General features: G+C 40.8%; 3 protein-coding genes across 8 annotated transcripts; 2 read left to right on the top strand and 1 right to left on the bottom strand.

Moving 5' to 3' along the window:
- Positions 1-2,331: 2,331 nt before the first annotated feature.
- Positions 2,332-9,457, bottom strand: znf518b (zinc finger protein 518B). Of its 3 annotated transcripts, none has more exons than XM_027279569.1 (2): positions 9,001-9,457; positions 2,332-7,283 (listed from the first exon to the last, which is right to left on the bottom strand). In XM_027279569.1, the coding sequence occupies exon 2, from the start codon at positions 7,140-7,142 to the stop codon at positions 4,635-4,637; it is 2,508 nt and encodes an 835-aa protein (XP_027135370.1). In that variant the 5' UTR covers positions 7,143-7,283; positions 9,001-9,457; the 3' UTR covers positions 2,332-4,634. The 3 variants fall into 3 exon arrangements, with proteins under 3 accessions (XP_027135370.1, XP_027135366.1, XP_010740405.3); XM_027279565.1 differs by lacking the exon at positions 9,001-9,457 and adding an exon at positions 8,178-8,280; XM_010742103.3 differs by lacking the exon at positions 9,001-9,457 and adding an exon at positions 7,644-7,865.
- gsr (glutathione reductase) lies at positions 8,133-14,789 on the top strand. Of its 4 annotated transcripts, none has more exons than XM_027279588.1 (13): positions 8,133-8,259; positions 8,814-8,985; positions 9,469-9,495; positions 9,611-9,699; positions 10,540-10,609; positions 10,703-10,850; positions 10,946-11,000; positions 11,083-11,182; positions 11,280-11,534; positions 12,317-12,428; positions 13,166-13,297; positions 13,421-13,554; positions 14,153-14,789. In XM_027279588.1, the coding sequence occupies exons 2-13, from the start codon at positions 8,836-8,838 to the stop codon at positions 14,300-14,302; spliced, it is 1,422 nt and encodes a 473-aa protein (XP_027135389.1). In that variant the 5' UTR covers positions 8,133-8,259; positions 8,814-8,835; the 3' UTR covers positions 14,303-14,789. The 4 variants fall into 4 exon arrangements, with proteins under 4 accessions (XP_027135389.1, XP_027135384.1, XP_027135379.1 ...); XM_027279583.1 differs by lacking the exon at positions 8,133-8,259 and adding an exon at positions 8,266-8,459; XM_027279578.1 differs by lacking the exon at positions 8,133-8,259 and having other exon boundaries at positions 8,683-8,985.
- A 994-nt stretch (positions 14,790-15,783) lies between these two features.
- slc30a9 (solute carrier family 30 member 9) lies at positions 15,784-23,664 on the top strand. Its single transcript, XM_019276435.2, has 18 exons — positions 15,784-15,936; positions 16,309-16,443; positions 16,525-16,722; positions 16,869-16,916; positions 17,064-17,163; positions 17,317-17,409; positions 17,554-17,636; positions 18,107-18,165; positions 18,576-18,643; positions 19,324-19,482; positions 19,673-19,808; positions 19,898-19,937; positions 20,017-20,088; positions 20,294-20,401; positions 20,623-20,788; positions 21,134-21,263; positions 21,983-22,096; positions 22,253-23,664. The coding sequence occupies exons 2-18, from the start codon at positions 16,335-16,337 to the stop codon at positions 22,295-22,297; spliced, it is 1,728 nt and encodes a 575-aa protein (XP_019131980.1). The 5' UTR covers positions 15,784-15,936; positions 16,309-16,334; the 3' UTR covers positions 22,298-23,664.
- The last annotated feature ends 345 nt before the right edge of the window (positions 23,665-24,009 follow it).

Here is a 24,009-nt window from a genome sequence, read left to right on the forward strand (position 1 = left end):
GAAGTACCTGGTGAGACGACACGCAAACACCAAACAGAAAGCCCCTGGCAGAGTTTCAAACCAGCAACAATGGTTGTCAGGTGACACCTAGAATAATGAAGCTTTTTTCGTCTTCTCAAGTGAGGCAACAAATAAAAATCCAAGTTGAATTTCAGTGAAATAAAAGTGAGCAGGATAGCATTGAAAAGCATGTTCTTTACATAAGCATTCAACGACATAATTATGCCATGGTAGTGTTCTTACTTAGACTCAACCACTCCCTTCTTACTTACCCACATTACTCACCAGTTTGTTATTTCCCTATCTACTCCCCATGTACCAGTTTCAGCAGTCTCGATGAGTGTATCAACTGCCACCAAGCCGTAACGCTGTTGTTTCTGCCTCAGCCTGTCCTGGTTTTCTACCAAATTACTCATGCCCCAAACAGAGTGTTGAAAAAATGGCATCCACAGCTTTTTTAAAATTTCAATCCAAAGGTGTTGCAAAACCAGACAAAAGGGAAGAAAATATATGGGTATGGTTGGCTACTAACTCCCCACATTTTACCAGCAATTTATTGTCGCCTCCTCAGAGTATTTTGCATGGGAAACAGGTGTTCTAAAGAAACGTAGTTGATTGTTCTCTGAATAAGACAGTTTTCTTGTGCCATAGATGATTAGTATTTAGGTCACAGGTAGAGTTTCACTTGAGTTTCCTAACAATCTTTCAGGTGTAGGTGTGGCATGGCTGACTAGGGGAAAATATGAAGTGATACAATTCACAATTCAAAACCCATTCACACAACTCAGGAAGCAATAATTCAGGTACAGAGTCTTAACTAGTGAAATATTCAAGGATATAAAACTCTCAAAAACAGTTTGTTGAGATTGTGACCTTCAAGCAGAAGCTAAAATCTGCTAAGCCTGTTAAGACAGTGTACAAATGGACTGAGAGGCCAAAGTGGAACCACAAGCCTGCTGACTGCACTGGTTGGAGTGTTTTTGAGGCTCCATCACAGGACTGAATGACTACAGGCCCGTCTCCCTCACGTCTGTTCTCCCGGACTATCTGCACTGGCGTCCCCCAGAGATGTGTGGGATCCATAAAGTCTTCCTCTAGTCACACTAAAGTCTTCAGATGACATAACGGTCATCAGCCTCATCTAAGACGATGATGAGTCTGCATATAGATGGGAGGCTGAACCCACCCTGCCACCATTACCATTACCAACAACACCATGTCTGCTGTGGAAACTTTCAGGTTTCTGGGATCCACAATCTCCCAAGACCTGAAGTGGGAGACCAACACAAACAGTATCATCAAAAAGGCCCAGCAGAGGTTGTACCAGCTCAGGAAGGTCAACCTGCCCAAGGAGCTGCTGACACAATTCCACTCTGCCATCATTCGGCCTGTTCTCTGCTCTGTTTATGTCTATGTTTCCTAGTCAAGTCCTCTGTTTTTGTTTTTTAACTAAACTTATGTCTATATCTATATGTGCTTCAAGAGCAAGCGTAACCAGAGTCACGTACCCAGCCAATTCAAATGATTCTGATTATTATTATACTAATAATTATTATTTTGAGGGGTAGAGGGCAGCTATTATAAACTTATTGTTTATTTATTTCTCTTCTCTATCTTTTTTCTGAAAACTAACTACTATAAGAGAACAACTTGCTGTTTGATATTATGGCACAATAAATCCATTACTATATATGTTTTTAAAAATCAGTTTCAAATATTCTTTGGAATATATCATTAGGTTTGAAAGCAAAGGTCTATATTAATGAAACGGTCCCAAATTACCAAAATGTTACAACAATATGGCAAGCCATGCCCTGAAAAAGTATCTTCATGTAAACTTATACATCTATACCTGTTGTTAAAGGTTTTATTATCTATGCATCCAGATCAACAATTAACATGAACTCAAACCTTCACATTCTATTTATGATTATGTGACATATCAATTAATGTACATTTCAATCCTGCATTACAAGTATACAGTCAGTATACAGTGCAAAATCTAAAATCTTTCATCCTCATTATCACGCTACACTGTTTAATTCTGTTGATTTAATGCAGATTATATAAGAACACTGAAGAAATGACACACACAACACACGTCTCATTTTAAAGGTTCTAGGATTTCTTGGTTGCGGATATCCTGAATACGCCTTCTGTGATAATACGTCTTGGTAAAACCAGCCCACTGTGTGTACCAAATATTACATTTTTTTTTTAACATTTTATTTAAGTTTGAGGTGCTAATTAAATAAAACAAAAGTTTTCTGATGATTGTGAACACTGTTTGTAATGCAACTGTGTTGAACTAAAATGAAGAGCACGTGTAAATTGTGTTCATTTACTTTGTTTTAATAGAAAAAAAAAGGTTACAGAATTGTTATTATAAAAGCATGGAACACGATAATGACCACTGAGAATGAAGAGAACCAAAAACTGTAACATGACAAAATTCTCACAAATGAGTGAATGAAAGGCAAAGCAAAAAAATAAAATAAAATAAAGTCATAAGGAACTGTTACACCCTAAAACACCTTTAAAATAATATATCTATATATAGAACAAAGACTACACGGCAGCTGGAGACACTGCAGTGTGAGGAAGGTAAAGCACAACATAACTGCTGTTGCAGAAGAGGCTGAGGAATGTTAACCATTCCCTACTGAGTATGAACACCAGTCATCACGTTTTATATTTATGGCTACAGTATTTACACAATAAAATCTGTGGGTGACCAAAGCATATATACACAATAAAAACTGTGGGCAACCAAAACCTATACATTTTATCATAGGTCTAGCACCTCATACATGATTACATTATAAACAAGAACACAGAGGTGTTGTAATGCTGTCATAAGAGGAGACAGAAACAGATCTGAAAGTCCTTTTGGTGGTTTTTTAAAAATATACAAGTTTTAAGGTTTTCAAGGACCCAAGAATCACTACAGTCAATGACTATGTACACGGTGGTAAGATAAAATAAAATAAAAAATACAATTACGTGGCTTTCTGTTGCAGTAATGAACCAGTTTAGGCTGCTTTTATCCACTCCATTTCCCCCCGCTGTTTAAGGAGCTCCAGCTTCTTCTGCAAAGAGGCTAATATGCATGGAAGTTGTGACACTAAAGAAACTGTATAACACAATGAGCAACAATAATTCATCATATTTTTTTTAGAATTAACACTTGTTTCTGGGACTGTACCATCAAGTAACTAATTAATCACAAATTATGAGATCAATTAGATGTTGACATTCAAAATTAAAAAATAAAAATATGAATGTCCAGGTTAAGATGAAAGGGCAATCAAATAAAAATGCATTCTTTAAGACTACTCCTGCCCTTAATGCAGACATTAATGAATTGATGAATTTAACCCTTTAGCTCTCACAGAAACCTAATGGTGCATTCAGGCACTCCTTGTGAACAAAATAAACATTAAGTTCATTGCAGAGAATGGCCAGCAAAGTGGTAAATACTGGTGACAAACTGGGGCACGTTTTTATAATACTCGGGTGCAGCTTATTTCACTTCACACAACACATAAATGGAAAAAAAATAACTAAAACAAACAGTGGTGTACATGCCTAGCTTTCATTATTTACACCTGGCCGCATCAGTGTATCGTGACTGATACTCAAAATTAGGAGTTTGCAAAGAGTACCTGAAAGCACCACTATTCTACTGACCAACGCACTGCAGTGCTGCACACAGCTCTGCTCTCTAAGTAAGCAACATTTCTCTGGCCAAATTTGAAATGCGACATTACATACATTAGTTAAGTCGATAAAGTTATCAGTGTTGATATGTAGACTTTTTGTATGCAGCTCCTGAATTGCGATGAAGCATTAATGTCAGTAGCAAATATCACAGAAAACGCAGTTAGGGTTACATTTTGTAGGACTGGAAATTGCCAAATTTGTTTTTGTTGTCTTCGACTATTAGCAACAGAGAAATGGGGATTGAACTTTAAGTAGTGAATAGGACCCATCATTAAATATTTCTGTTAAATACTGCATGTGAGGTTTCACCCACACATTTAATCTTACATAAATATCCTCACAAACCCAAATATTTCAGCGTTTCTTAACAGCCGCCATGAGTGCTGTGCACGGCATTGTTTATATACTGGGTCGGTTAGCAGGTGTAGTGCATTTAATTCAACTTGTATCTTAAAACGGGGCCAGATGAAGAGTAAAGTTTTGTTGAAGCAAACCAAACAAAATAAAAATAAAATACAGCATGTTATCATTTTCAAGTAAACAGCATGCATTTATGCCTCAACTCTGACAGAACTACTGGTTTCTCAAACTGAAACAGTAGTTAACATCTGTGTATTACTGACTGTTATCTACTACAGCACATGGTCCACGTTCCATAATTCAAAGCAGCCAAACTGCATTGCACTTGAATATTCCAAATCCCATGCCTATATAAAAACAACATTCATAAAACATTATGCTCAGTGATCTGAAGATGTCCACTTTTTTAAGTTCGCACTCCCATAAAGAAAATAACTGCTGTACTATTTTCTCTTGTTTTTTTTAGTTAAAGTTAACATCTCCTCCATTGTAACACTAGTTATTTTATCATAAATGTACACTTCTGTCCATTGAGATAATGTCTGATAGATTCATGGAAAGACTCCGACAGTGCAGCCCATCACTTCATACTTCTGCCCCATCACTTTGCTCAGCCTCATTTTTAAGATTTGGCACTTTGGAACCACCTCGGAGGCTCCCGTGTCTGCTAAAGTGTCTGCACTCGCTCCCTGTATGGAGGAGCGGGGCTTCGGATGATTGAGCACCACCACAGGCTGGTTTGGGCCTGGCCGTTTCACCAGCTGGTCCTCCTTCAGCGGCATTGGGTAAATAACTGTGCAGTCGGTTAGACTGCCCATAGGTTCCTGAGTCTTGTATTTGGATATTCTAAGTTTCAGGCCCTTCTTGTTTTTTTTCCACACGCCTACTTGTACCCTTTTGAGGGACACAGTCAGGAACTTTGAGGAGATGTCATGCTCACTTTTTACCACTTCCTGTGGAGGGTCTGCACTCCCAGGTGCATCCACAGGCGCATCAATTTTAGAAACAGATTTCTCATCTGTTGAAGGTTTCGAATCAGGAGTATGATCGCATTTGTTATTGCCTTTTGGAGTGCTGCTTTTGTTTTCCTCTTTGACATGGGTATGGTTTTGGGTCAGTACAGAAGGGTGCTGAATACCCTTATGGTGCTCCTCTATTTTAACAGGCTCACTGGTCCGCTCTTTCAATAAAAGATTGCGGATGATGGATCCATCTTTCATAGCCAACTGACCACAGTGCCTCGAAGTTTCCACCTCCTTCGCCTGCTCTTGCGTTGTACTATCAGAACTGTTAGTTTTATCCATTACTATCCCACGCAGAGCCATTACCAGTGGTTGAATGGGGCCTTGCACGTCCTCAGGTTGTTGACTCAATGAAAACACAGACGAGATGACTGGAAAACCCTCAGGTTGTTGCAAGTCTCCCTCTCCGGCTCTCTCACTGGATCGTATTTCGTGGTTCCAAGATGAGATCTTTGAATTTGTGCGATTTGAAAGCACAGGTGGTTTGAATGGCTGGGGCTCATTTAGAGTCCTAGGCGTCAAAAAAGATGATTTCACAACATTATCCTTACAAACTGAAATCGCTGGAGGTCTCACTTGTGCAGCTGCGGGTAAGGGAACACTCAACGAAGGTGAAGTGGACTTCAAACGTTGCTGGTTCATGCTCAATGCCTCTTTCTTCAGTTTTGAAGAAGTGTTGTTCTTGAGATGCATCTCCCTGGGTTCCAGCTTCACCGCTAGTGACACATCTCGGGGAATGCTTTTGATGTCACTTGCCCTCCTGGGAGGGATACTCTTGGAATGCTCTGGGATCAAACTCTTTCTTTCGTCCATTGCTCTCTGAGAAACACATGCTCCCATGTTTTCTGGATGCAGGCCGCTCGTTAACCTGTTGACAACCCTGGTGGGACTAACGGTGGGCCGAGCAGCATTATGGTTTACAGGTTCTCTCTGTGTAAGTTTGATCCCACTATTACCTTCTCTCACAGGGTTGAGGATGCTTTTGGGAAGCTTGTTTGGTATGAGTGTATGACATTCCAGGTTAATTATTTCTGGTGACGTTCTTTTCAGTCCACTTTTGTCTTTGCTGATTTGACTCGGGACGTTTTTGGAAATGTTGACTGGGACAACAGCAGGACGCTCAACATTCACAGTCTTGGTTTCATACTGCTTCCTGTTAATTGTGCTCATCCCCAAACTCGTGGACTTCACTGTGTTTGGATGATTTAACGTAGACGACAATTGCTTTCCCAGTGCAGTGTTTTGTGGGACCGTGGTCCTCGTGTCTTTTATGACAGACTCGTTCTCTTGTTGAGAGACGAGCCTCAGCTTTAACTCCTTGGTCCCATTGACGGTTTTCACCTCAACAAGCTCAACCAAACAGCCAGCAGGGATCGTTACTTCCTCTGGAAGAGAGACCGTTAAAGCCCTGTTGTGCTGTATTAGTCCATTCAAAGGGGACAAACGTTCTGCATTACCATTAGAGGCATGTGATATATTTGTGTCCAGTGTTTTCCCCCTCTGGTCATCTTTACCCAGTCTGAATGAAGGTGCACTCGGGGTGGGCACCGTCACCCGAACAACTGGTGGAAGTGGCGATGAATCAGCAGTGGGCACACTTGGTAAGGCACTGGAGACAGGAACATGTGGAAATTTTGTTGTGCCAGGCTTAGCAGGTCCACAGTTAATGTTTTTATTATGCAAACGCTCAATGTGCTTCACAAGGCACAGCCTCCTCATGTAGCCCTGCCCACAGTGAGGACATTTGAATGGATGCCTTGCAGTGTGTTGCTTCAGGTGAGCGTTTAGCTCACTGGCCTCGCTGAAGGAGACATTGTTGCAATAAAAACAATAAAACCTTGTCCCCATATGTTCGATCATATGCTTCTTGAACACCGCAGCGTCTGGCGAAGCGAACCCACATTTCTCACAATACATCAAGTTTGAAGCGCTTAACATGTGATCCAAAGCCGGATGTGCACCGTTCACAGAGGACGGCATGCTTTGATAGCTGACGGGCTTCATGTTGGTGAGGGTTAGATGAGGTCCACTGGTCATCTGGCAGCAGGTCCCACGAATTCAAAAGCTGCAATTATACGGTGGAGTAAACATCCATCTCCACCTGATGCCCAGGGTTCACTCCTTAAAGAGGAGAAGGCTGGTGCGACTCTGTGAGCTGACAGACAAGACGTCTTCCCCCTATGAAAAGCATGAGAAACAAACACGCATGTCAGTGGATGAACCTACATGGCACAGTACTGACTTTCAGACAAGGCCCATAAAGCCCCTCCCCCCTCACACTGAAATCATGCAGTATTTTCCCAGCCTAGAGCCGTTTGTTTAACGGCTAACCGAGTGCGGGGACACCCCAAGACACAAAGCGGGTGAAAAAACTAATGTAGCCATCTCTAATTAAATCTTTCTACTGCTGTCCCGGGCTGCCTTCCTTTGAACCCGACAAAAAGGCCTTATCTGACCACAACAAGAGGTCTTGCGAAAAACGACGGCCCGTATTTCAACTGTTTATGTTGGCAACAGAGTCAAATTGAACACACGTACCTTATCAGCGGTGTCGTTTAGCAACGTTTCACCCTGTTCAGTGTTTTTAAGTGAATAAATCCTTTCCGCGGACGTGTTGGTAACGGTTGTCAACGCGGCGAACCGAGCCGCTTTGATTTAGCTTGATGTTAGCCATCTGTATCTGGCTACAACGGCTCTGGAAAAGGAATGCTCTATCCTTCAAAATAAGAGTACGGAATAAAAACAATAACACCCTAATAAGTCGATTTATCCTAATTTCTTCTATAACGTCCGTTTATATGTTGTTTTGGTTTCGTTTAAGCATGTTGTACGCTGTAAAGCAATGTTTAGGTGCATGTTGTTATAAGTAAAGCATAATTATGAAAATTGTGACCGGAAGTTGTTTTATTTTATCTTTCTTGACGAGCGAGCAGGGTGTAGCGTAGGCGCTATTCTCAAAGCTATAGTACGTAAATCTATGTCCTGCGGCTATTTACGCTAGATTCTAAATCAGCTTTTTAGAAAGAAAAAAAAACACGTAAAATGTCATCGACGCTCAACGTGACAACTTACAGTGTTAAGTTTGTGCCATTGAATCTGAAACAGCGACATTTGTGACGTGAGGTCGTTTCTCCGCAGCTTTTGGAGGAAATAGGTCTGTAACTTTTGGGTGTTTACCTCGTGACACAGGAAGTGGTTTTCAGGCTTTTGTATTTACTGAAGTTCAGCCACAGGCCAGAGATAAACAACAGCACGTGTGGGTCTGTCCGATTAATATGGGAATAAAACAGATCAAATAATATAAATAAAAATGCTGTTTACAAGAATCTGCAGGCTGCTTCCTACACTGCCCAGGTGAGTAACAAACAAAGGGCCTTCAAACTACATCATCATACTGTTTATAATACTCAAACACTAAATGTATTCAGCTTTATGTTTGATCAGATGCAGAATTAGCGCCTGTCATTGTAGCCCTCGTGTGAGGATCACCGTGACTATTGTGCAAACACTTTGTGGGATGTACACACTATTGTTGCAATTCATAATGACACAGCACACTGGCTGTCACTTGACCCTCCCATTCCTCGTTTGTCCGACACATACCCCCTCAGCGAGCTTCCTGGTTATGTCACTATTAATCCAGCTAACCCGGACGAAAACTCTCTTTGGATTAACCCAAAGAAAACAACTTTTCTCGTCTTTTCGCAGACACGCAGTCATCCGTCGAAGCATGGCATCAGACCCGGCGACAGCAGAGACGACCCGGTTTGACTTTCTGGTAATCGGCGGCGGGTCTGGAGGACTGGCCGGCGCTAGGAGGGCGTCGGAGCTCGGAGCCAAAACAGCCGTGATCGAGAGTCACAAACTCGGAGGTACCTGCGTGAGTAAAACTAACCAAAAAACACTGTTATCTTTCCCGACTACAGCCTCTGTACTGCCGTCTCTGCAGGCTGCTTTCACACACATATGTCAGTAACCAGGTTCACTACGAAGCCTCTGGACTGTTTTTTTGTGTGTGTACAACAAACATTGTTTATTTAAAAGTATACTGATGCTACCATTTGAACAAAAACACACTGAGAGATAATGACATTTTTATTCATGCAGCGCATTATTGTAGGCTGTCATCTTACAATGCCTACTTTAAGTTGATGTAGCAGAAGGGAAGATGATGAGAAGAGATGTTGCTGCTGATGTAGAATGCACAAATGGTCTGGTGGTTTCCATCTTTATTTTATTTGCAAAACAGGTTATTGCAATGTACTGTGCAAATAGAGACTTCTGCATCCTTTCTCTTTGTTTCCTGATGCCATTTGAATGGAGCTTTCAATGAACTCATTTGCTCTGTAACAATGTTTTTCAGGTCAACGTTGGCTGTGTCCCCAAGAAGGTACAATATTCTCTTTATCCTTGTTGAAATAGGCCGAGTTTTTAAGGCATAGGTTTTTAGTTAATAATCATAATGAGCTAGATGTCAAATACAGTGTCTTTACCTTTTCTCACAGGTTATGTGGAACGCTGCAACTCATGCTGAGTATCTCCACGATCACAGTGATTACGGCTTTGACGTTGAAAACGTTCATTTCAGTTGGAAGTGAGTAACAGTTATCTTTGGGGAGGTGGTTCTTTTGCAACCTGTTGTGCTCCTTCCTAGAACACAAGAGGTATCTGTTTCACAGCATCAGTCGTGTGTTTTGTTGCTTCATATTAACCTGTCACTCTATCTTTTGTGCGCAACATAGTTCAGTCAAGGTGATCATTAGAGATAAGCCTCTGAAAGGAGTGGCCGCCTGTAACATGAGATCAGGGATGGAAAAAGTCTAGTGTAGAACATGACTGAGTCATTTAAGGTGTATGCCTGTACGAGCTTGTGACCAAGTGTGTGCACCTGTCTGCATGCTTACATACCGCGTATGCAATACAGTTACAGTATTTTAATTATTTTTGTTCAGTACATAACTGAAACAAATTTAACAGAAATAAATATATATTTAAAACCTAGTTGATTCAACGATAGCAGTAATAATGTAATGTGTGCAGGATTATCAACAACAGATTTGCATCAGTTATTTAGAAAGGGAAACCTCACCACTGAATCTATTTTTATCCAGTTTAGTTTAATGCCAATGTTTGTATCTGCACATGTTGTTTTTATTTGTTTCTTTGGACCCTGCACAAATTGCTCAGCACTGCTCATAGATTTCTCTCCCTGTCCATGGCAGGCGCCTCATTACATATGTGAAATTAGTGTAACTGTGTCCTGGTTAAGCACTTTAATGGGGCCAGTATGCTCAGATCTAGGCCAGTTTTCTGGGATGTTTTTTTTTTTGTGTGTGTGTGTGTGTCTGAGCTGTATCCGCCACTTGAACACAGTTGAATAAATGTGGACAAATCAAACAAACCTCTTATCTCTGATCATGTCTTGTGTTTGTAGAACTCTCAAGGCCAAAAGGGATGCTTATGTTAGCCGCCTAAATCACATTTATCGGAACAATCTTGACAAAGTAAGTTCATTTATTTAGTCTGGTGTTTTCCCTGCTGTATATTTAAGACAAAAAGAAACTGGAGGGAAAATAAAGATGTCTGCTTCATTTTAGGCTAAAATCCAAACTATTGAAGGCAGTGCCAGGTTTACAAATGATCCGGAACCTACTGTGGAGGTGAATGGAAGAAAGTATACAGCTCCTCACATCCTCATTGCCACTGGAGGGCAACCTTCTGTTATAGGTGAAACTGAAATTCCAGGTAAGACCTACTGTACTTAGGTTTTACTTGGAAAAGATATCATCATCATAAAATAACTAAACTGTGCAAAATATTGTGTTTACTGATCATATCAGGGGCAAGTCTGGGCATTACCAGTGATGGCTTTTTTGAACTTGAAACTCTTCCAAAGTAAGCTTGTTGTATAATTTCTTTAGTGTCTATACCATGTTGGAAGTTGTGTCTATAATTCAAAGTTTTGTTTTTCCAATAGGCGCAGTGTGGTGGTGGGTGCAGGTTATATTGCAGTCGAGATGGCAGGCATCCTTTCCACCCTGGGCTCCAAAACATCACTCATCATACGACAGACAGGAGTGAGAACCACAACATAAATAGTCAATTCTTATTTTAAAATGTGCGCAGTTACGCAGTAACAGGAATGCACGTATCTCCATGTTTTTTTCTCTGTAGGTTTTGAGAAACTTTGACAGCTTTATAAGCACAAACTGCACCAAAGAACTGCAAAGCTCTGGTATAGACCTGTGGAAAAATTCTCAGGTGAAGTCTGTGCGTAAAACAGACACAGGGCTGGAGGTAACGATCGCCACCAAAGACCCGGAGAAGAAGAACGACGAGGAGAAGATCGGAACCATCCAGGAAGTGGACTGCCTTCTGTGGGCCATCGGCAGGCATCCTAACACCTCTGGACTGAACATTGGCGAGATGGTAACAGTCAACCTGTGCTCCCGCTGTCTGTCTGTAAAGCGAATTAATTTGTGTTTGGCTGTGTGTCAACCCTCATCCTGGCTACTTAATTGTCCTAGATTACAGCAGCACTACAGTTAAATTAGAAGTTTTCAGTCAAGTCAAATGTAGTTTTGTGAAAGAACTAAATCCAATAAGATACTCTTGGAATATTTCTATTATTATTAAGTTTATGTAAAAAGAGCCTAAAAATAACCCAGGCATGGGATCATCTTAAGTCTACTAACTCATTAGGGATAATCTGTGAATCTAGGTTATCAGGCAAATTTATAACAGATTAAAGGGACAAGTAAGGGTTGAGTCAAAGTGCAGATTCTACTTAAGGCACAACAAAGCTTAGGGACGACTAACACATTGTCCACTGGGAGGAAATAATGTTTAATAGACTATCACACTGAATATCAAAGCCACTAACTTGTATTTATATTGTCACGTTTAAGGAAGTATGATGGGGGAAGTGATATGGTATTCATGCCCAGTTTGGGAGTGAGTTTTTAGTTTATATTAAGGCTTGTTCTATTATTCTATTTGCTCGGTCTTTATTTAAGTCTCTGTTACAAGTCTACACTGTCAGCAGCTAGTGATTAGTGAACGTACACCATCTTCACTCATAATCCTTGTGCATCACATTATAATTTTAAAGCTTATAAAAAGTAATTTAACTGTTTCTCCTATATCTATTGAAACATTTAACTGATTCATAATACATAATTCTGTACGTAACTTTCTGTGTCTGTTTGCAGAGGGTGGATACAGATGAAAGAGGCCATATCATTGTGGATGAGTTTCAGAACACCAGCCGAGCAGGGATCTACGCTGTAGGGGACGTTTGTGGCAAAGCTCTTCTCACACCTGGTAAGGAATAATAATTTTATATATGTTGATTAATAACTATATAATCATGTTTACATTCAGGCTTGGTCAGTGTGTGTGTTTGAACACTGACAATATTGAAGTTTCTGAAACTAAAAGGCTTCAGTAGTGTTTTGCATACATATTTAATGGGTCTAAATTTGTCCTTTTTTTCTCTCTCTAAATTTCTAGAAGTTTAACTTTGAAAAAGGTGATAATGTGTTTATTAGAGGCAGCAACTATAACTGATACAGACCTTTTCTCAGACATGCAAAAAACCTTGAGGTCGTGATTTGACTGCAAATCTCACCCAAGATCACAAGAAAAAGCACTGAAATTAAATCATTATAGCTTTGAACAGGGCATTGTGTAACTTGTCTAGTGAAAAATGTGCGCAATTGTTGCACAATTCTGAGGTGCAGTCCCAATGCAGTGCCAACCATTTATCATCTATAATATCTGCGGTTTTAAGAGCTTCATCACTCACTGGTCTCACTGTAACATTGTATTTCATACTACAAGTGTTGCTCATGTGACCTCTTTAGACTTGTTTCATTCTCTGTGCACCATAGGGGAAGTACTGTAGGTGAAGTTGTGACAGAAATCTCTACTGCTAGGAAATACTGCAACAGCAGTATTGTGTTGTACTTGTTTTTCTGGTTTTAGAACGAAGTGTTTTGGACCTGGACATTAACTGGTTATTCAGAGTTGCACTGATGTTATGTTGAATGTTGGGGCAGTTGCCATTGCTGCAGGCAGGAAGCTGGCACACAGACTGTTTGAGGGCAAGAAGGACTCCAAGTTGGACTACTCTACTATCCCCACAGTGGTTTTCAGCCACCCACCCATTGGAACAGTGGGCCTCACAGAAGGTCAGTGCTAGTAATCAAAGTTTAACTTTCACATGACTCACCACTGACGTTAATACTGTTTTAATCGCAGTTTTACTCAGTAGAACAATAATTCAAATTCTTAACCTTCTGTGTTTTTCACAGAGGAGGCCGTTAAATCTCAAGGAAAGGAGAACGTGAAGATCTACAAGACTTCTTTCACTCCGATGTATCATGCCCTGACGAGCAGGAAGACTCAGTGCATTATGAAGCTGGTGTGTGTCGGCAAAGAGGAGAAGGTAGGAGTGAACTGAAAAATACTATATCAAAAGATCAGAAATGATTTTCTTAAGAAATTGTATTCAAGTCACCAAATTATTGTAATATTTATTATTATTATCAATAAAACTGATTTGACTTACTGTCACTGTGTCTTGAGGTACACATATGTGTAAGATATTGAGGAAAACCTGCTTAATAATCTAAAAAATAAAAAAGTAGCCGTCATAAGTTGTTGTCACCAGCAAATGTCAGAACCAAAGCGCAGAGGCTTTTGTCTTTTTGCCACCAATATTGTAATGAGCATTCGTGCAGAGAGAAATCAATCTATTAAAGTCGGCACACAAAGAAAAGCTTAAGTCCAGAATGCAGTTTGCCCACACAATGCATCAGGGGTATGTACAGTATGTATGACGTGCATCTTTTGGGTTATCTGTCCTACCCTCACTGGTTTACACTCTACCTCTGCGGGTTCTTGAATGTCAGTCTGGGGAGTGTAGGAAGTCAGCTTACTGAAGTAGACGTACATGAAGATTTACCTAGCAACAGTCAGTTTCAGTTAATGTGTTTTGTGTTTGACTGCAGTGATTTTCAAAGACTGGATTGTCTTTTTTCCAGGTGGTGGGCCTCCACATGCAGGGCCTGGGCTGTGATGAGATGCTGCAGGGCTTCTCTGTGGCCATCACAATGGGTGCTACCAAAGCAGACTTTGACAAGACTATCGCCATTCACCCCACCTCATCTGAGGAGTTGGTCACGATGCGTTAACACAAACACAACCGCACACCTTTATGTTTCCCTATAACAGAACCCAGACTAGCATGTGAGGACAGAGTGACCCCTCTGTACTACACTCACATCAGCTTGATGACTTGCTTTCTAAAACTACATAGTTACATTCTTTCTTATTTAAGTGACCTTATTTGTGCACGGCAGTGTTTTCCTTTTTCTTTTTTTTTTCTTTCTTTTTTCTAATTTCTACCTGAATGGACCAAGACTGAGTTATGATTTTCTTAAACTGTACTGTGGTTCTTGATTATTGATTGAATATCCCAGATTCCATTTAATGGAAGTGATGGATCTGCAGGTATTGTTGTTTATTGCATAGTGTGTGTTTGATTTGTCAGTCACTTGTCAGATGAACATTACAAACACTGCTGCTCTTTATGGCACTTACTTAATACCAAAGTAAGGTCATAAAATATATATACTGTACTGTTTTAAAGATTCAATAAACCTTCAGGTTTTTTCTTAAGTGGTTTGAGTCCTTTCTCTTCATTCTGTGAATGTGTCGTAACACTTCTCTGTACTGGTGCTCCTCCCTGTCTTCGTTTACAATAGACCTGGATTGGGCAGTGAATGAAGTACTTCTCATATTTAGATAGAGGGAGCTGTATTCCTGCTCATACCGCGTTACAACTTGTATCTAAGACAACTCTTGTCAGATTGGCAGATTGTATTATCTGTGAGCGGTGATGAAAGGAAGTGATGTTTTTTGCTTAAAAAATGCAGAACCACCCAGATGTTGTAGATGGATGCAGTCCATGTCCACTAAAATGGAGGAGGCTGAACACATGTATTCAAGTACTAGTATACAATTCTGTCCAAACTACCTTACTTTACCTCGACCTATACTACTTCAAGGAAGGAAATATGTAATATTGTACCCTTTTACTTAGCTACATTTATTGGGCAGCTAAATTGACTAGATACAGTTTATGACTTTACATACAAAACATGATAGATAGATAGATAGATAGATAGATGGCACTCCCAACAACGAACTGGTAAAACCTGAGCATCCTCAAGAAGTAGTCTGCTTTGTCTTTTCTTGTAGACAGTGTTGCATTACCAGTCTGTTGTCCCGGTTCACACCCATGTATTTATAGACCTTATAAGAACTGCTGTTTAGATGTTAATAAATATATAATAATTCAGTTGTATAATATACATAATATATTATATTATAATAGACCGTGACAGTGGCTACTATGTTACATAATGAGTATTTTTACGTTTTATACTTAAAGTGTTGTCAGTACTTTTCTACTTTGAGTACAGTAAGATTTATAGACTTATGTAATTGATTATATTTCATATATTTTACACTTCCACGGTTAGTTTAACTTTTTTGTTTTTGTATTACATTTTGGACTCCTAAACTTCTAAGAATGACCTTGTTTGCTCAGCGGTGCAATAAATAAATATCGCGATACAAATTTACACAACACCGGAATGGAGTGCGCTCTCGCGAGAGCTTCACTCCGTGTGTCACATGTCACGTGTGTGTGTTTGTAGCTAGCTCGCGTCCACAGCGGCGGCGTCCCTGTAAGTTTCATCAGTCTGGCCATACATTCCCAAAATGGATACAGACTATGCAGAACAAACATCACCGTAGTAAGGTATTGACTTTTCTGAATCTCCTCACCCGTGCCGTGGCTCACTAGCCGTGTGTTAGTCGTTTCGCAGTGAATTAAATGTTTTACAACACTTGTTACTTAACGGCGGATAATGATGTTAGCTCATTGCTAGTTAGCTGGAGGGCTAGTTAGCGGCCGGCAGAGGCGTTAGTTGAGCGGCCAGGTGACTCAGTGACAGCCGCTTCATGTGGAGGTACATGTCTGTGTGTGTGAGGTCCGGGTTTGTTTGTAGCGCTGCTGTCGTTGCTGCTTGATGAAGCCGTATTTGAGAGGAGTTCATCTGTGTGAATTGGTGTTAGCGGACACACGGCTAAAAAACACAACAGTGACCGCTTTATACTTGACTTCACATAGAAAGTTCCTGCACTGCTACAGCGAGGATGTTCCCCAGCCTGGCCCACAGACCATGGCATGTCTTCTGCAGGGTGTCCCTGCAGCACCGGGCGCCCCTGTCTCAGAGGTCCCCGAGGATCCCGCAGCTGTGCTATGGTGAGGAGACTGTGTGCCACACAACACAACATCATGTAGCTCACACATTATTCTGTTCTTATGGCTCTGCTGTGTCTTCAGGCTGGCAGAGTGGAGGCATGCATAGCTCGTGGTTCAGCCTCCCAGACTGCCGGGTTGCCTCTCTGGGGCTGGGCAAGGTGCAGTACTACTCTACCTCTGGCAACAGTAAAGATGGTCCTCCAAAGCCACCATCAGCCAACGCTCCATCAGCAGAAAAAGTCTTGTCCGCTGCTGTAAAAGCCACCCCAGCTTCACCAGGTGATATATATACGTGTGCTGGTCTGTTGCATTTTGTGCTGTGTATATTGATGTTTACTATTCTCCTGTTGTCTCTGTGCTGAGTTGAGATGTTGAGAGAGATTTAGTCCACTTTCCTGATTTAGATCTAATATTTGCTCTCATAGGTTCAATGCCTCAGGGGCTGACTAAAGCTGAGACAATTCAAGTAAAAGGTAACAAATAACATTTTGTGTAAGCTTCACATGACACAGATCTGATAACCTTATATTTAGTATCTTTTAAAATGTGTGTCTGATTTTGGGACTAATGAATCCAGATGAAAACTCTTTATTATATTTCCCTTTTGTTGTCATGTGCAGTTCGGGCGGTCCTAAAGAAAAGGGAGTACGGAGCCAAATACACTCAGAACAACTTTATCACCGCAGTCAGAGCCATGAACGAGTTCTGCCTCAAACCAAGGTAATTTCCGCGGAGCTGATTTAAAGTCACTGGACGCTGGAAGACATGGCACAGATTTCTTTGAGTTAATAAGTGGTCATGCTGTTGTAATTAGCTGATATAAGACAGACTAACGTGGTTTAACGCAGGTCTCTCTCTCTCATGTGTTCACAGTGATCTGGAACAGCTTCGAAGGATCAGAAGACGCAGCCCCCACGACGACACAGAGGCTTTCACTGTCTTTTTGCGGTCAGACGTGGAGGCCAAGTTAGTCATTTTACTTTACATCCCAAGAGATCCCAAGAGAATACAACACAACATGCTCTCTAACAAACTGCTCCTCACTGATATGCTCTCTTACTTTTGTTGATTCATTATGTTTCTCTCTCTTTCTGTATTTCTCACTGTTAGAGCAATAGATGTATGGGGAAGCCAGGAAGCTCTAGCCCGAGAAAGAAATCTCAGGAAGGAGGTGGAGAGAGAGTACGAAGAGAGTAGGTTCATATTTTTTCCTGGATGGCTAATAATAATTTTGTCTTAAAGCAAAACACTTTGGGAAAAATGATTAGATTGATAGCTTTTTCATATTTATCGATTTTTAAATATGTTAACTAATTTAAGTTAACTAATTAACAAGTTTTGCTGTTTTTCTGGGGGTTATATGCTGGACTATTTCTAAGCTCTGGCAGTTGCCAGGCAACCGCTGAGACTCCAAAATAAAAAAGTCATCTTTTGTATTAATTAAGTAACATGTAATGTGTTAATTAATTAAAAGATTCCATCCTGTCATCTAATTCACCACTCCAAAAGAAAAACATGAAGTTTCCCAAAATGATTCCTATTATGTTGTAATAACAGTAGTGTTATTAGATTATTTATTATATATGTTACCCGATTGTTTCACAGATGATATTAATATTTTGATTTGTCGTTTTATTTGCCTCTCTTGTTTGCTCACCGCCAGATATTTTTCGGAATCAACAGTTGTTGAAGGAATACAAAAGCTTTTGGGGGAACACAAAGGTGAGCACTTTCTCTTTTTTTTTGATAATATTATCAATTCTGTGAACAAGGAACTAATGTGGACACCCCCGTCACCATGACAACGTTGCCTAAATGGTACACCCAGTGGTGTACTTGTGTGACCCTTGTTCCAGTGGTCATTGCATCCATATGACAATGTCATTATCTGCTGTCATTCATACAGCCCCTCTTCACTGCACAGTGTGGCTGTTATTTCAATGACTGTACTGTTGTGCACTTCTCTGGAGTGCTATGGTATATTCTATACACTGCTGGACTGGATAATATTAACTGTCAAAGGCTGGTTGCTTTAATAAAACCTTTTTAAATGCTGTCTAGGATACATTGCAGACAGATTATATTACAAATTCCACGTGCCGTTCAAATGTCTTTCTCTTCGTTTCTCAAAGCCTCGATCAAGAGAGAGGGCAACGTTTCTACAAGGGCCGGGGAAGGTGGTCATGGTCGCTATTTGCATGTAAGTTTTCATACTCTCGCAAGTCTTCTATTGTACTTCTATTTCAAGTCCTTCTGCACTCAGTGACTGTACTGAGCTGTTGCACACACAGCGGGAGGTCTCGGATTAAAGAGGAAACTGCAAGTCTGTTCTCAGCAGGGTTACTGCATACGGTATGTTGAAGTGAACCAGATACTCAAACAGACACCGACTATATGTGGACAGTAGATCCTGAGAGTAGAGTTTTGACGCTCACTAGTAAAAGATCTAAAAATATGTGTAAATGTGTATTGGGAACTGCATGGGAGCACGTCTCACACGAGGGCCTCTGGCCTATTGGATTAGGATGATTGTGTTAGGGGACATGTGCAGTCACATGAACAGCAAAACGTTTCCTACACACACACACACACACACACACACACACACACACACACGGGACTTAATTAGTGCTGAGCACAGGAGAGGTCAAGTCTGCGATTTAGGAACATCAATACAGAAAAGCTCAACAAACGTACAAGTTATCATATTTTGTAATTGAGTTTAACTTTATCCTCCAGCTCAGCTTCTTTCCTGCACATTGTCATTGAGCTAACTATGTTTTGTATCTCCAGCGCAAGCCAACTTTTTAAATCTGTAGACCAGTTCAGCCTGAGATGAGAAACTTGTATTTGATATACTTGTTTGTCTTTCTCCTTTAGCAATGGACTGAATTTCTTCTTCAAGCTCCTGGCTTGGGTCTATACTGGATCAGCTAGCATGTTCTCTGAAGCCATCCACTCTCTGGCCGACACCTGCAACCAGGCTCTGCTCGCCCTGGGGATCAGCCAGTCTGTCCGCAACCCTGATGCTGGACACCCGTAAGCAACAACAGCTCAGTACACTGTTAAAGGAAAAATAAACACACACTATATATATTATGCTGTAAAAAAATCATGACAGCTTAGAACCGGTCCTGGTTTTATCAGCCATGACAGCCTGTATCTTTTTTTTTTTTTTTTAAAGGGCTAGAACCGGTCTTTTTTTTTAAAATTTTTTTTATTTTTTTAGGTATGGTTTCTCCAACATGCGTTACATTGCCTCCCTCATCAGCGGGGTGGGCATTTTTATGATGGGAGCAGGCCTCTCCTGGTACCACGGCATCATGGGATTGCTGCATCCAGAACCCATTCAATCTTTGTTATGGGTGAGTGTCTGTGTGTTTGCTCTTTGTCTGTCACACATTATGCACAGATGACATAAATGAGCCGACGTGTCACGTTTTCTGTTTTGCAGGCTTATTGTATCTTGGCGGGCTCTTTGGTGTCTGAAGGAGGTGAGTTAGAAAAATGTTTGACATTTTGACATCAGCTGTTTGTCTTGTACTGAAACATCTTTCCTTTTTACTTCCTCAGCCACGTTACTAGTAGCCGTCAATGAGATAAAGAAGAGCGCCCGCCTGAGCGGCGTTTCTTTTTATGAATACGGTCTGTACACCTAAAGTCTTTGTCATTATTTGATTGACACCATTTACACTTGACAGTGTCATTCAGGCCAAGTTGATTTGTATATTGTGATTGAAAGCAGGGAATCAGATATATCCAGCTACCTAGGAAACATTTCTGACAACAGATATGAATGTAATGTGGATACGTGTCACTTACGTTACGATACGTTGTTTTGTGTGTGTAGTAATGCAGAGTCGAGACCCCAGTACTAACGTAGTGCTGCTGGAGGATGCTGCTGCTGTATTAGGAGTCATCCTGGCCGCCAGCTGCATGGGGCTCACCTCACTCACAGGTAAACAAAGAGACATTGTTCACAAGCTTCCGTACAACACCTACATGGAAAACAATCCGTTACCGTCTCCTCTAGCCATGCAATTCATTTATTATTCTTTTATTGGGATGCTAAATTACTCTGAGGATAATCTGTCTTGTACTTTGGTCTCTAGTGTCAGTGCCGGCGATAACCCCGATTTCTAAAGTTTCTCTTTCATTTCCTTTCCGGTGTCATCCCAGGTAACCCGCACTATGACAGTTTGGGTTCTCTCGGCGTGGGCACGTTGCTGGGTACCGTCTCAGCCTTCCTCATCTACACGAACACAGAGGCCCTGCTGGGACGCTCCATACAGGCCGAACGCGTTCAGAAGCTTACGGAGTTCCTGGAGAACGACCCCGCTGTAAGGTCAGCTAATGAGCAGAGACACACACCTCCCGCCGCTTTAAAACATGAACCGGGTATTGATGTCAGGTTTGGAATCAGTCACGTGTCATGGTCTATTAATGTTAATAGACTACATTCATTCTGATCTTAAAATAGACCATCTGGTGTTTACTGGTCTTTACATGCGACTGTCTTTAGGGTCAGCAAAGTGATCCAAACACCAGCGTGAGACAAACGAGCTTTAAGAAATTAGGAATCAAGGACTTGTACATTACATACATTACAAACACATTGTGTATCCAGTAACAATGTTTCCTACCTGCCTAGCCTAGTCTTCCTGATATGCTTTATGTTTTAATTTTAAAGGGCCATACACGATGTCAAGGCCACTGATATAGGACTGAGTAAAGTGCGCTTCAAGGCTGAAGTCGACTTCGATGGCCGAGTGGTGACACGGTCTTATCTGGAAAAACAAGACATCGACCAAATCCTCACCGTAAGTTATTTATCCACTCTTTAAATTTTGATCAGTCTCTACTTTTTTATCAGTGTGACGTTCAGTTGGCAGTTTGTTTTTCTGAAAATTTGAACTGATGAATCTTGCTGTGCTGTTACTACTATGGGCAGATACACGGAACACATCTCAGAGTCACAGATCCATTCAAAACCGATTTTACGGTCATGAAATTTCAAGAAATATTGTTCTTGTTTATGTCATTATGACAGTTACAAGAGGTGTAAAAGAACAAAATAGTGTCATTTCCTGACTATAAGTGTTTACATACTTCTTGATCTCTCTCATAATAGCCCGCACACAGCAGTTAACGGCAGTTTTAATCATCTGTCTGGTTATTTTAGCAATTTTAATCAATTTTATGTTTCCTTGGCTAATTGTTGCTTTCCGTGCTGCATTAATGTCACGTTGGAAGAAACATTGTTTTAGATGGAAATGTATGACCATTATTCAGAATGAATTAAAAAAATGTTAGCGGGTTTCTTTTATTAAGTACGTAAGAGTTCTACATTGGTATCTACAACATACAGTATGTGCAGTACTGTGCGGAGGTTTAGGGTTTAAATCTGTTGCCTCCTGATTGAGTTTCAGTCCAGTCAGAGTCTGATAATGTGACAATTTTGCAACACAGCCTGAATATGATTTCTCTTGTTTCTGATGCCTGAGCTCGTTAACCTCTGTCTCTCTCTCTCTCTCTGCAGGACATTCAGCAGGTGAAAACCCCAGAAGAGCTGGAGAACTTCATGCTGAAACACGGGGAGAACATCATTGACACCCTGGGGGCCGAGGTGGACCGCCTGGAGAAAGAACTCAAGGTACTAAAACATTCAGTGTGTCTAAATCTTGTCTGGCTGATGCTACAGTACACCTAGAAACTCCTTTTTAACCATTTCATGTTTATTCATTAGACTGTATCAGCATAGCAAATGCGTTTTACAAGCTTTGTAACTGTGTTTTGTTCTTTCCTTCAGCAACGTAACCCAGAGGTTCGTCATGTAGACTTGGAGATCCTATAATACCTCTCTGCTCCAGCTGTAACAAGAAGAATCTACAAGAGGAAAACTTGAAAGGGCCACGCCTGCCTCCGCAATCTGTCTCCCATCCTGACCAAGTGCTCAAGTCTTACTGTAGAATAGTCCGCAATCATGTACAAGGACAACGTCTGAGCAGTGATCATGCTTTGTTTGTGTTGGCTGAGCTTCAGTTAGCTGTACCGAGATCCACTTTCATATTCAAGTGTGTGTGTTTCTGACTGAATACTGTAATTAGTCTCCACACACACATGCACAGTGATGACAGTTTAGTCTTATGGTTGTTTTCTTGAAGTCACATTCCTCCTTGAATGTGTGTGGAGTGGACTGAAATCACAAACAGGACAAGTATCATTCACTAGGCTTGTACTTTAATGCTTGAGCCACTGCGATAGTGTGTCCCTCATTAGCACAAAGGAAACCCGAGAGCTACATATTCAAACGAGACTTATTTAACTGCTAGATCATATTAGAATTTTTTTTTTTTGTTCTTTTTAATGTCAAAACTGAAGATGGCACGACGCTGCTGCAGGTTCTTTAATTAAGACAGAATTTATGACGAATAGATTTTATTGCTCTTACAGAAAAATATGCAAATTAAAAGCTGTTATTAAGACATTTCATTTGATTTGTACGATAGAGTTAACTGAAGGTAAATACTGTAGAACTAGCTAGTGGATATATTAATCATAACACAAGCCAAGAAATGATTTTATAAGCAGCAGCATCCATTTTCTTACGCTTCATTTCTCTCTTTGCCAGCTCCAAACTCCAAACTTTGATGTTTTCCAAATTTGAGGTTTTGTCTTGTGAGTTTGTCAGCTGATCGGCAGATGACTGATGGTCCTTTTCCCAAAGACAAAGTACTGAAGGGACACATGTGTCTTTGTCCCTTTTGACACCCAGTGTAAATAAGATGACAAAAAAACGTACCGAACGGATCGCCAGGCGTCGAGCTCCACAAACAACTCCACTTGGAAAAAGCAAAAGAAAAAACGTCATTGTTTAAATCACTCTGTACAGTATGTGTACCAAATTATGTGCTGAATAATCTCCTCCAGTGTTTCTGCTGAATAATCTCTATGAAAACGTGCAGTGGCTGTGCTTTTACGTCTCATCCTGCATTTACTGTCACAGCTGCAGCATGGGACACACCTGCCTGCTAAACATCATGTTCTGCTTCAAGGAGGTGGGCCGGAGTCATTTCATCTTTGAGTGGGAGGGGTGGGGGGAGTGGATTATATATTTTTGAAGGTGTTAATAGTGTAATATTTCCCTTTTGGTTATAACTATGTTGCCACTGCTGAAGGAGTTGGAATAAATTTGAAATAATTTATTAAATTATTTTGCTTTCTTTTTCTGTCATGTGGTTGGATTTCTTTAATTTTCTAGCATGTGATTCAGATCATGGTCAATTTCTCAAGATGTTTTAAGGAGCTCCAACCTGGACGGTGACCTCGAAGCCTTCACCGGATACATTGAGGATCTTTACATAATCTGGAATGATAAATATTTCCAACCTTGCTGTTTTGGATTGGATGCCTGTTTTCCTGCTTAAAGAGTCCATTAGATGGTGCAGTTGTATGGATGAGAGAAAGGGGGGCGCACTAGCCTTGTACCGCTGACGTCAATAAAAACAGTCATTTCCAACCAGTCTGCGCATTGACCGACCATTCAAAACATTACGCACAGCATCG

The sequence above is a fragment of the Larimichthys crocea genome, chromosome I (genome assembly GCF_000972845.2).
Source record: "Larimichthys crocea isolate SSNF chromosome I, L_crocea_2.0, whole genome shotgun sequence".
Taxonomy (NCBI): Eukaryota; Metazoa; Chordata; class Actinopteri; family Sciaenidae; genus Larimichthys; species Larimichthys crocea.